Raw genomic sequence first — 12,126 nt, 5'->3', positions numbered from 1 at the left:
CAAAAATATCTTGAATGTCAAGATCTAAAAAATTTTGAAACTTTCGCTGCATTTTAGGCACGAAAAAACCGAGATCCAACAAAATATGGATCAAATCGATGGTCTCAAGGATAAAAACCAGTGAGACCATCTTAAATGAGACTTGCTCTTACTAAATTGGAATTGTTCTATGTTCCACCGAATGTATACTGTTTTCTTACTTATAACAAGTTCGGAAGAGCGTGAAATATCCCACTAAGCTTTATGATATCTAAAGAAAGGAACAACCGTTGGAGATTATTATGTATTGTCGATTGATATAACGATATGTATATGCAATTAGAAGATTTGTCATATAATTAACATTTTACTAGACTTGGTTCATGAAATAGATAAATATGATCGAGTTGATTCGTTAAATCCTCGTGATGTGTTAAAAAATTATTTTATAAGTATCAGTCTAAAAATATAATATATATGTTAGATGAGTTTATTGGATTCATATTTACAAAAAATATATATTATTTTTAACATAAAAAATAATATTTTTTCATGTACTGTATCAAGTTGAACATCTGTTTCTCAAAATGAACTTGTGTTTTTCATATACTATATTAATTTGAAAATTTATCTCGTGTGAGTTTTTGCCTCCAAATAATAGCTTGATTTCCGGAAATATGGTATCTGTATCCTAACTAGATTTTAATTCCTCTAATCATAGCTACCTATTTACACGCTAACAAGCACAACTCCTTTGTTGACTATCTATTGGCATTGATCTCATCCGTTCGTTTCATTTTTTCATTAAAAATGAAAAAAAAAAAAAAAACACAACAATATATAAAAACCAGTAAAAGTTCTGGGGTAAATTGTTGATAAATCCCCAGACCCAAACTTAAATTCATCTTAACTCTCTACACCTAAAATTTTTTGCCCAAACTCCCTAAAAAGATAAAAATGACAAAAATACCCTTATATGTGTGATTTCTAATGATTGATTTTAATGAGACCATAAATGGTATCAGAGACGACGTAAAATTATTTTAAACATACAAATTTATTATTATTATGTAATTAAATATTTGAGGAGGAGAATTTACTCAAATAACATGAATCCGAACCCAAGTTCGATATTAATTATTTACTATTAAAAAAAACATGAAATGAGATTTCAGCTGATATGATCCAAACACATATCTACTGGTTATACCCGGAGATAAAGGTGGAAGAACAATATGTCTCTTTAATAATCTAGAAAAAGACAATTCAAGAAAAGATGGAGGGACTACCCACTCAAGAGATAGTTTCAACAACAGCTGGAAGACATTAAAGAAAAGCTAAAGAAAGTTTTGAAGTCCGGAGTTCAAATCCGCAAAGGACTTCTATAAATTCACAAGGCAGAAGGAAGATGAAGACATCATTCAACCTCTTCATTTTCTTTCAAAACATTGTAATATTTTCTCTTTCTAGTTTATATGTGTTTTAACTTCGGCTATTATAAGTAGCTAAATAAGTTCTTTCTCCTCTGCAGGAGGTTACTATGTAATAATAGTTTGTATGTTTGAATAAAAAGACCAAGACTTTTGCTTATCTCATGTATTAGTTTCAAACTGAACTACTTTATTATACATCCTGATGTAGGAAACGAAACATGGTTGTGCTAAGTGTTGTTGAAGGAATCTGCGTCAGAAACCATCGGTTACGATTGTGTGGTTGGGCTGTGAGGAGCAGTCTGTAAAACTCGGTGGATATAACCCAACGGCACTCTGGTCAAAGAGGTAAACTGTTCAATTTATATGGAAGCATGATGATTCATTTATATATATATATATATAAAAATCAATCGTTTGAGCATGATATATAGGTCGAAAACCTTGCGTAGTTGTAATTTTGGGGCTATATGTCTTTAATAACAGACTCGATAGGTATAACAATGTCACGTACCAAACTCATGAAGATTAAGGATATTTTTGGAAATTTTAAAAATTTGGGGAATTAAAATAAAGATTTAGATGAGTAGGAAGTGATGAGAAAGTTAAATTTGAGAAAAGAGAGGGATTACAAATTTCTCCAAAATTCTATATCAATTTAAATTATTTTTATGAGCCAAATTTTCCATTATCTCAAAATTATGATGTTATCATTGCGTAAAGAAAAAAGATGATGAGAAAATTCCAAATTCATATTCTATGTGGGTTAAAATAATTATAAAACAACTTTAATATATTATCTTTAAATATAAATAATTCTTATTATTCAAATATGACACAAAATTTGTACAGTGTGATTTATCAAGTCTAACGGATATGATCGTCAATGAAATATATAATGGCAAAATTTGTGTGAGATAATCTCACGAGTCGTATTTTGTAAGACGAATATCTTATTTGAGTTATCAATGTAAAAATATTACTTTTTATGCTAAGAGTATTAATTTTTATTATGAATATCGGTAGGGTTGATCCGTATCATAGATAAAGATTCGCGAGATCGTCTTACTCATATATAATATATATATATATATATAATATTATAGAAATAATATTAATTATTATTATTTTAAATAATTTTAATTATGATTATTAACATATATAAAGGCTGGAACCGGAAACATATTTGAGGACCCATTCATCGTCCCTGAGCTTAATCGAGCTCTCTCTTATTTCCTCTTGGCTCTCCATCACTGCGTGGAAAGTAAGAAACTGCTGTGTCTGCCTTCCTCTCTCTGAGATATACGCATACATATATGTATATGCACGGCCATACGCAAATTTAGTGGTGTTCGCCCCTCCAAAATCGTGAACAGTGGGGCCTGCAATTGTGTATTTCTGCTTTCCAGATCATCCGGAAATCTTGAGCCCGTTTGTACAAGTACTCGCCATGGCCAACCATTCAGGAGAAACGCCATCGGACGACTTCCTTGATCAAATCCTTGGATTTCCAAGCTACGGTGCCGGAGCCGAATCCAACTTGGCGGGAAACGATGCTGGCAACATGGTGGCTGCTTCCTCAGCTACGATGATGTTACATCTAGGCTCCGGAGATGTCTCTGCGCACCTAGGTGGAGTGGGGATGGGAGTTGGCATTGGAGGACCTTACGGAGGGCTTGGTCAAGCTGGTGGCGTTGGGTTTCCCTTGGGGTTGAGCTTGGATCATGGCAAGGAAGGGTTTATGAAAATGGACGATGCGTCGGGGAGTGGGAAAAGATTCCGAGACGACATTTTAAATTCCGGCGCTTCGTCTTCTGTTAAATCGGCAAGTGTCGTTTAATTTTGGATGAAGTTTGGGGTCTTTTTTCAGATTATTATTTTTAGTTTCTTATTGAGTTAATTTGGACGGGACAGTGGTATTGAAGCTGATTCACTCTTACTCGATGATGGGTTTTGATTATTTGCTACAATTTTGATGTTTATCTACAGGGTTTTCATGGACAGCAAATACCCAATACAGGTCCACCCGGGCCGCAGCCAACCGCAGTTCGGCCACGAGTTCGGGCTAGACGAGGCCAAGCTACAGATCCACACAGCATTGCTGAAAGGGTATCGTTTCTTGTTCCACAGAAAACATATTTCTTATGATTTTAGTGCTCTAATAGTTGGCTTTGAGACATTCAAGTCTTGGACATGCTCTTTTTGTAAGGATGACTCAAGGCTGTTTTCTGATGGGAGAAAATAATTTTGTAAACAATGATCTACTATGATAGTGTTTGCAAACACTACCTATATGTCCCGGATATGAGTCTTTTAACAATCATAATTTTTCAAAAATAGCTTTCGAGAGACGAACATGTTGAATGAAATTTGCACTTGTCACTGAATGGAATGTTTTGACGAAGATGCAAATGAGGAACTATTATTCATGTAATGCCGCAAACATAGATGCTTTCTTTTTGTATTTTACAGTTGCGCCGAGAAAGAATAGCTGAAAAGATAAGAGCGCTGCAAGAGTTGGTTCCAAGTGTCAACAAGGTTTGTTTTCTCTTACAGATGATGCTTGTCAATTTTACGTTAGATCTCTGCTTTTGAAATCAAATCTCGAACTTGCATTCGTGTTTTGGCCAATCATGAACTTTAGTCTGTGAAAGTACTCTTTATTTGATGAGGGAGGAAGGACTATAAATGGTTTTGAAGTTTCCAATCATGAGATATCATGCGACTCTCATTCCTGGTTTCTTTCTCAGAAAGAAGCGCAAAAATTTGAGATATTTGAATGTTCCAAAAAGAAAAAATCACAAGCAACCTTTGATGCTTCTTTAGGATTTGCTCTATCCTATTTATTCTATGGAATATTTTTTTTTATTCCGTTGAGCGATTTTTGATTCTGCTGAATATTCGTGAAAATGGAATTTGGTCTTTTATGGACTGCTGTTTATTCTCCCACATTCTTGCTGCTAGCTCAAATTTAAATTTTTTCGCGCAGACTGATAGAGCAGCAATGCTTGATGAAATTGTGGATTATGTGAAGTTTTTGAGGCTCCAAGTAAAGGTAGATATATAAAATCCTTACGTTTCATTCTGTTAAGGTTCAAAGATTTCATTTCAGGTTTATTTAGATTCATCTAATTGAATATGGTGGGTATTGTTTGGGTGGTTTTCTTTTGCAGAACATGGTAACTTAAAATCGGCTTGTTAAAAATTCTAGCATCACTTGATATTCTAGCCGTTCTCCTAATTTCAATCGTAAATTTTCCAGGTGTTGAGCATGAGTAGATTGGGAGGAGCTGGTGCGGTGGCACCACTTGTGACTGACATTCCAATTACATCGGTAGAGGTATATTAGAAGAAAACAAATATCTCCCTCCTTAGCCCTCAACATGATTTTATTCGTCTTTCTGCGTACTTTTGCAGGAAGAAGGCATTAACAGTGGACGAGCTCAGCCAGCATGGGAGAAGTGGTCAGTTGATGGTACAGAACGACAAGTTGCTAAGCTCATGGAAGAAAACGTCGGTGCTGCAATGCAATTTCTTCAATCCAAGGCACTCTGCATCATGCCCATCTCGCTAGCTTCGGCTATCTACCACACGCAACCTCCAGACACAGCCACATTCATCAAGCCCGAATCAAACCCCCCTTCATAACCTCCAAAACCAGACCTGTGCACGTCCAAAGGTTAAATACAGCTGCAAAAGCCAGATAAGCACTAGCAGGGAACAGTCGTTCACTTCCTCTAAAAGATTTCGCCCTCCATCCCAAACTTTTCGAGTTTTATCACCCCCCACCTCACCCCACCTCAGCCTCTGTTACTGAGATCATGCAACACCTCATTTCGCACTATCTTTTAGTTGAAATCTAAGTCAGACGTTTTTTTCTTGCTTTTTGTAAAGGCGATCCTATATTCAACCAATATATTGAAAATAATGGAGAAGTACGCCGTAAGTCCTCTCTAGACTCGAACAGAGAAGGAAATGTCAAACTTCTCTTGATATGTTATGCTTTTTTCTATCAGTTGTGGTGAATGATGAAAGCCCTTTTGTAGTGGAATTGGGGACCCTTTGAAGGCATATCATGAATGAATGCATATATTGTAAGTGTAATATTTCAGTGGAAATGGGAATCAAAAGTTAGAAATAGATTGATGGTTGTCTTTTTTGTGCGGAAAGTTAGATTTTGCTGTCCAAAAACATTCAATTGTGGACTTTGGGGTCAGTGGATTGGTCTACAAAGCCAGCCGAGTTGCTGAATTATAGTGGAAATGCGTGTCATAGTCAGTTACTTGTTAGTTCCACCCTACCTGGGAGGGTCGTCCTAAATTCCGTAACAGGTCTCATTATTTTTTCTAAAAAAAGAAATACTTTGTTGCATATAAAATTTTAAAGGAAGTAGTTTGCTAGTAGTTTATGTTCGAGATATGTCTCTTTTGTTTTTTATTTTTAAATACAGGTAAATGAATGTTTTCATATTTCAAATTTCTCTCTATATATAACTTTATGTTTAGATTTTCATCAACTTGGGAAATAATTTCACTATTCTATTATATTTTATTAAAGTAATATTATAGCCATTTTGGATACCAGTGAATATAATTTTTTATAATTCATTTGGTTTATATTTAAATGAGGATCAAAATATAATTATAAGAAATAATGAGAAAATACACTGTAAATATATAAATTAAAACATAAATAGAAAAATAAAAGAATAAAAAAATGACCTCAATAAAAATTGAACCTATAACTTAATTTCTAAAAAACAATGACTCTATCCGCTGAACTACATATTACTTATATTAAAATTTTAACATTTTATTAATATATATAATTATTAAAACAGATCATGACATCAAAGTTAGTTACTCTAACTGTCTCAAACTTAATAGAATATTATAGATTATTCTATCATTACTTTATATTTTAACATAATCTATCATGTCCTTGAGTTTGAAATAGTCATATGATTTTTAAATACCCTTGAAATAAGCTCAATCGATGAGAAAATTATATGATACAATTTATCCAAATGAAAAACAAGCAAATTCTTGTACCGTGTGAGGCTAAAAGAAATGGTTGAGATAGGTAGAACATTATTAGTTTTAAAATTAAGTTGTTGAAAGAAATATTAGTAAATATTTTATATTTGAATAATTTGGAACAATTACTCTTAAGGAAAAAGTCCATCAGTACAATCATAAAATATACGTGATCAAACATTTATCGTTTCACTAAATGTTATAATTAGTGACAATAGTTTCTTGCAACCCATGAAAATCAAATATTTAACACTGACTCTATACTAATTTTAGATTTTTTTCTAAAAGCTAAGTCTTTCATATAAGTTTTATCAAAAATTATAATCAGTAATAAAGGTACAACTCTAATATTTTAAATCATACAATAAATATTTAAAAAAAAACTAATTATGGGACTGTATGAAACATAATTTATTAACCGGGAATTGAAGCGGAAAATAAAAAATATAGAATATTTAAATAAAACTCATATCAACAATAAGCATGAAAAAAATTATTATTTTAATTTTAATTTAAATAAAAACGAATTTAACATGAATTTATGTTATCATCTTAATTTCTTAAACATGATATTACATAAAAATAAAAAATAAAAAAAAACCGTCGACAACGGCCAGTTTCGGGAGGCTGGTTCAGTTAAGCCGTGGTTTGCCATTCGCCCTTTCCCGAGCTGCTGAAGAATCCCAATTAAAATCGACATGGCTAAACCCTAAAGCACAATTTCGGCGAGCATCGGGCTGAGGTGATAACGTTGCACAGCATTTCTTCTCTAATGGCGTTACAGGAAACAGTAGCATTAACGAAAACCCTTCTGCTGCCTCAAAACCCCGTCCAAATTCCCTCATTTCCACTTCACTTCAACAAATCAGCCAAAAAAATCCGATTGAAATGCTCTTTCGATAGTAATTCTGGGCTTTACGAGTACGAGCGGTTTGCGGGTTCGGTTCCACAATATCCGAGACCGGCGGAGATTCCTTGGAAGAAGGAGCTCTGCAATTCGGTGCAGCTGATTGGCATTGTTGGCAGTCCCGTCCAAATCAAACACCTTCCATCTGGTAAAGTCGTTGCATGGTCTCGCCTCGCGGTCAAGAAATCGCAAAGTGAAACCATTTGGTAATCCTTATTTTTGTTGTTGAATCTGAGATCTTCCAGTTCCAGCCCGACTCGACTCAGCTTAACTGGTGCTCGCATTTGGAGTTAATTGTTAATATTTTTGGTTGAATCGATGCGTTTGTTCAATATCATTGGATGAGTAAACGACCAACTACTGTTCTGTTCGATGTCGTGAGCCATTGCCCAGTGCTTCCTTCCTAATTGGCAAGCAATTTTGGGGTGTATTTAAGTTGTTTGAATCTCTATCTAATTGGCTGATATTTTGAGTTAGCCTATGTCGTTGTCCTAATCTTGTTACCTGAAATTATTCACATTAAATTTAATTTTTTTAGAAAAAGTTGTATAATATTAATTTTTTTCAGTACAGGACCACAATCCTGTAAATCATGTTTCCATCAGAAATGCTACTTTTTTTGTAATATAATTTTTGTGGATAGCGGTACTTCGATAGTTGTTTGTCACTTCATTTGGCTTAGTCTTATATTAGGTTGGCTAGCATGTCTGTAATGTAACCTCTTAAGGATCAGATTTTAGTAATGGTACTTCTGAAACATTTCATTTATTTGGATAAAGCGGTGGATTAGAAATTTGAACTGACTGGAAACAGAAAGATGGCTTGATCATGGTAATGTACTTATGGAATATACGGGATTCATTCCATTACCAAATTAAGGACCTTGAATGAGGAATCTCTTTTTTTCCTTGCAATAAATCTGCCACCCGTATTTGTGCTAGCATACATATATATAGACTATCTCTGATTGATATTAAAGTTATAATTTTCAAGTATCCATCACATTTCACAAGGCTTAGTGATTTTATATATAGTCAGACCTCTGCTGTGGAAATGGTTGAGAAGGCCGGCAGTCGGGCAAACATACTTCTCCCAGTCATTTTTGCGTGGCCGTTGTGAGTATGTGTATTGACTTTGATTCTTCATGGGATACCAGACGTAAAGGGATGTTTTGGCTAAGATCAGTTAATAGGATTAACTCTCTCAGTTATTCGATACGGCATTTAACAGGAAGATTTCTCTGTTTCATGTGGAAGATTCTATGAACTGCACAGGATTATGATGTGGAGCCATTAGTGTTGATACTTGGTTTAATATGATTATTCGATACTTGCTTGGAAAGGCTTTATGGGTTAAAGTTGATACTTGGTTTAATATGATTCCACGACCTTGGTCATACATTTGATAGCATTTATGTCTTAATGGGTATGTTCCTTGCTAAATTATGACAGCCTTTCAGCTAGCATTACCTCATATTTTGTTGATATTTGCAGGATTAATTTGACTTTCTGGGATGAATTGGCTCACGTTGCTTCTGAGCATGTAGAGAAAGGTCACCAAATATATGTCTCAGGTCGCTTAGTCTCAGACATCGTTGAAAGTGAAGATCAGAAGCAGCAGACCTACTATAAGGTTTCTGGCTCTGTTATTTTTACATCACTTCTAGATGCAGACTGTTTCTTGCTAATATATTTTTGTATGTATTTTCTATCAAATTGGACAGGTGGTTGTTCAGCAACTAAATTTCATAGAGAAGAGCCTCTCAGCTGTCTCATTGTACACGGGAGATTCTAATTCCCCTACACCAGGTATTTGACCGCTTCTTCCCCACTTTACTAGGCAAACAGTTTATGTTGTCTTGCTTCATTTCGATATATGCAACTCTAAAAATGGTTTTAATTAATTTACAGGCAGGAAACAAAACAATTATGCTGCGAACTCTACTGGTTCACCGGAAGAACTGTGGCAAGCCTTTTTCGCCAATCCCATGGAATGGTGGGATAATAGGAAGAACAAGGTAGTCTTTCTCGCTTTTACCTATCACGTTACTGATGCCTTCTTTCTTGAAATTGACGTGGTCCATTTTCTTATTCCCATTATTCAATGCAAAGGTTTTAACTTTCATTTCTTTGGCAAACCTTATATCTGAAATACCACTAATTATCCTGTCCCTTGTCTACCACTGGGGTTCCTAAGTGCTAATTTTATCTATACAGCGAAGCCCAAACTATCCAGACTTCAAGCACAAAGACACTGGGGAAGCATTATGGGTTGAAGGCAGGCATAATCCATCATGGGTAAAATCACAACTTGCTGTACTCGATTCAAGAATGGAGTCATTCCACGAGCAAAATTCCAGTAAGAATGTAAATTTTATGACTGTCGATAGTCTTGGGCCCTTTTAGCCACTCATCGTTATGATTTCGGGATTTATCAATGTATAGTTCTTAAACTATTCGGAAACCCTTCGATTCTACTGTTTTAAAGCTTCAATTTTTTTCAGTACCCTGTGAAAGTTTGTTCCGTTTCTGTTGCTGCTATTATCTGCTGGTATTCTTGGAGTCGCCTTCTTTCTCAACACTTTGAAGTTCTATAGTTTTGCTGTCGCCTTCTTTCTTAGAACTTTGGAGTATCTGATCATCAGACTGATTGACTTGAATCCTCATACATTAGTTTAATACCTCGGTGATCGAATAATAGTGTAAAATTGAACTCCCGTAAAATAAGCTTTGTGGATTCTCTTCAAAAGTTCAATGCCCGATGGTTGTTTTATTGTCTATCATTTGGCATTTGAAACACCGTTTGATACTCGGAGGAGGTTTTGAATATATCTTATAGAATCATTCTAAATTTGAAATCAGGCTCTTTAATATTTATTTTTATCGATAAATTAAACTTATAGATAAAAAGAAATTAGATACAACTATTCTCGGCATGCTTACGAGAAAATACGACAGTCAGTTTGATGTACATTCCTTGGTCAAAATATCAAAATGATTTGACATTCGGGTATGATAGATGCAAACATCGAAGAACTTAAACACGAATCCTCTCCACAAGTTCTTTAACATTGTTTACAAGAATGGAAGGTGTTACTCTGGACGATTTCGGTAAATAAGCCAAGTGTATGTTAATATCAGCCAGAGCAAGTACCTTTAGGCATCATTTTTCCTTTTGGTCATTTTCCTGTCGAGTTCGTCTCCGGGTGGTTGGATCTTTGTAGTTGATCGCAACCCACAAATCTTATAAGTGTCCGATTGATCAGTGTTAATTTTTTGGAGATTTGTACTCTCAGGAATAGTACATACAAATTTGAAATTTATTGATGGGTAATAAGTGCCCTGCTTACCCTGTATTCACTATGACTTTGATAATACCATTACAGTTATTGTCCAAGAAGATTGAATATGGATATGAGAGGAATTTAGCCCTGGTTTGAGCAGAATAATCTTCAATTTCATATGGGAACACGAAAACAAGACCGAATTGAATTCTTGATCTCACATCGGCCATTTCTCTTTTCTAAATACAGAATATGCTACAATAGTAATAAAACAAAAGGGACCAAAAAATTGAAGTAGAGCATCAAACTTCTCTTAGCATCTGTACATAATTGGTAAAAGGAAAACCCTTTTATATATCCATGTATCTGCAGTCTCTGTTGCAGGCGACAAAACTAAAAATTACAGAGGCCCAAAATTAACCCTTGAAATTTCACCCTCTTCCAAGTAACAAATCAGTGAATTTCTTGATTATTAAGGAGCCCTTTTGCCAAAAGGGTTGGTTTCTCTTGTATGAAATTGAGAACCTTGTGAAATCCCCTTTTTTGTGCGAATCTACAAGCATCCCAATCCCTTAGCCTCAGATCCCTTCATAATCCTCAGCCTTTTGCAAGAAACAATGAACATATCCCATGGAACATCTCCAACTAGCATCCAATCCCCATCCTTGTCTTCATAAGTTGGTGCAAATTCAGATCCATTGTACCCTTCCCTCTCCGAGTAAACACCTATGGTGCACTTGAACATGTTCTCCAATGCCTTGAGTAGATCCAAATAGTTCTGGTATACATTAAGGTCAATCTTCCTTAGATAAGGAGCTCCATCCATGCTCACTTTCACAAAGATCCCAGACGCATCAGATTCCAGCCTCTTCGTCAAAACATTCTTCCGGTAAGATCGAACCGGTGGCCAACCGATAACTTGTGCCCTATGTCATCCACAAGATTCGAGATCAGCACACGATTATTCATTCTACATAAATATATATATTGTGTATTCACAAACTTACTTCGGAGCTGGGGCGTCGCATTCTTGGTTTCCAGTACCCTTTTGGGTTGAAAGATCAATTTCAGATGAAGATCTCTTGTTGTTCTTGACAGATTGAAGCTGCTCGGATTCTTCTGTTCCTGGTAACCCTAATCTGAGCTCAGTCGCTTTCAGATTTAGATCGTTCCCGAAAACCGTATTCGCTTCCATTTCCTTTGATAAAATAAATTAAATATTGGCTCTCTGTAAATTTTCTGTATTGCTGCTTAATTAGTGGGGAGAAATTTGTTTTGTGAGGAAAGAGTTTTATAGGGAGGGGATTGTACGTGTGCATGAAACTGATAGACTCCATAATTCATGGTCCCCATGCGACCATGCTCTCATGCCCGCGGGTGACAACCACTTATGATGCCAAATTTCAAGAACATATATACACATATGTATATACTTATACAGTTGGAGCCAGGAATATGACTCTACCCGAGCTAGAATTTTAAACTCTAAAA

The 12,126-nt window shown here is 35.2% G+C and overlaps 3 protein-coding genes across 3 annotated transcripts; 2 read left to right on the top strand and 1 right to left on the bottom strand.

Annotated features, from left to right (window-relative positions):
* Positions 1-2,597: 2,597 nt before the first annotated feature.
* On the top strand, positions 2,598-5,549 carry LOC142539340 (transcription factor UNE12). The gene is made up of 6 exons (XM_075644741.1): positions 2,598-3,234; positions 3,399-3,518; positions 3,882-3,947; positions 4,399-4,464; positions 4,672-4,749; positions 4,827-5,549. The coding sequence occupies exons 1-6, from the start codon at positions 2,860-2,862 to the stop codon at positions 5,055-5,057; spliced, it is 936 nt and encodes a 311-aa protein (XP_075500856.1). The 5' UTR covers positions 2,598-2,859; the 3' UTR covers positions 5,058-5,549.
* A 1,504-nt stretch (positions 5,550-7,053) lies between these two features.
* On the top strand, positions 7,054-9,913 carry LOC142539339 (protein OSB1, mitochondrial-like). The gene is made up of 5 exons (XM_075644740.1): positions 7,054-7,558; positions 8,846-8,984; positions 9,076-9,160; positions 9,263-9,369; positions 9,569-9,913. The coding sequence occupies exons 1-5, from the start codon at positions 7,218-7,220 to the stop codon at positions 9,755-9,757; spliced, it is 861 nt and encodes a 286-aa protein (XP_075500855.1). The 5' UTR covers positions 7,054-7,217; the 3' UTR covers positions 9,758-9,913.
* A 1,049-nt stretch (positions 9,914-10,962) lies between these two features.
* Positions 10,963-11,915, bottom strand: LOC142539338 (auxin-induced protein 22B-like). Its single transcript, XM_075644739.1, has 2 exons — positions 11,643-11,915; positions 10,963-11,561 (listed from the first exon to the last, which is right to left on the bottom strand). Exons 1-2 carry the CDS (start codon positions 11,828-11,830, stop codon positions 11,189-11,191), a joined length of 561 nt encoding a protein of 186 aa, XP_075500854.1. The 5' UTR covers positions 11,831-11,915; the 3' UTR covers positions 10,963-11,188.
* Between the last annotated feature and the right edge of the window lie 211 nt (positions 11,916-12,126).

The sequence above is a fragment of the Primulina tabacum genome, chromosome 3, assembly GCF_025594145.1.
Source record: "Primulina tabacum isolate GXHZ01 chromosome 3, ASM2559414v2, whole genome shotgun sequence".
NCBI classification, from domain to species: Eukaryota; Viridiplantae; Streptophyta; class Magnoliopsida; order Lamiales; family Gesneriaceae; genus Primulina; species Primulina tabacum.
This window is presented reverse-complemented; position numbering and strand designations above follow the sequence as displayed.

What these genes read in the sequence shown, in the direction of transcription:
- LOC142539340 (XM_075644741.1), top strand. Translation starts at nt 2,860, where the DNA reads ATGGCCAACCATTCAGGAGAAACGCCATCGGACGACTTCCTTGATCAA. An exon ending in CACACAGCATTGCTGAAAGG is followed by an intron (nt 3,519 to 3,881) that starts GTATCGTTTCTT and finishes TGTATTTTACAG; the next exon opens with TTGCGCCGAGAAAGAATAGC. An exon ending in TTCCAATTACATCGGTAGAG is followed by an intron (nt 4,750 to 4,826) that starts GTATATTAGAAG and finishes GTACTTTTGCAG; the next exon opens with GAAGAAGGCATTAACAGTGG.
- LOC142539338 (XM_075644739.1), bottom strand. Translation starts at nt 11,830, where the DNA reads ATGGAAGCGAATACGGTTTTCGGGAACGATCTAAATCTGAAAGCGACT. An exon ending in TGCGACGCCCCAGCTCCGAA is followed by an intron (nt 11,562 to 11,642) that starts GTAAGTTTGTGA and finishes TGGATGACATAG; the next exon opens with GGCACAAGTTATCGGTTGGC.
- LOC142539339 (XM_075644740.1), top strand. Translation starts at nt 7,218, where the DNA reads ATGGCGTTACAGGAAACAGTAGCATTAACGAAAACCCTTCTGCTGCCT. An exon ending in TCGCAAAGTGAAACCATTTG is followed by an intron (nt 7,559 to 8,845) that starts GTAATCCTTATT and finishes TGATATTTGCAG; the next exon opens with GATTAATTTGACTTTCTGGG. An exon ending in TTCTAATTCCCCTACACCAG is followed by an intron (nt 9,161 to 9,262) that starts GTATTTGACCGC and finishes ATTAATTTACAG; the next exon opens with GCAGGAAACAAAACAATTAT.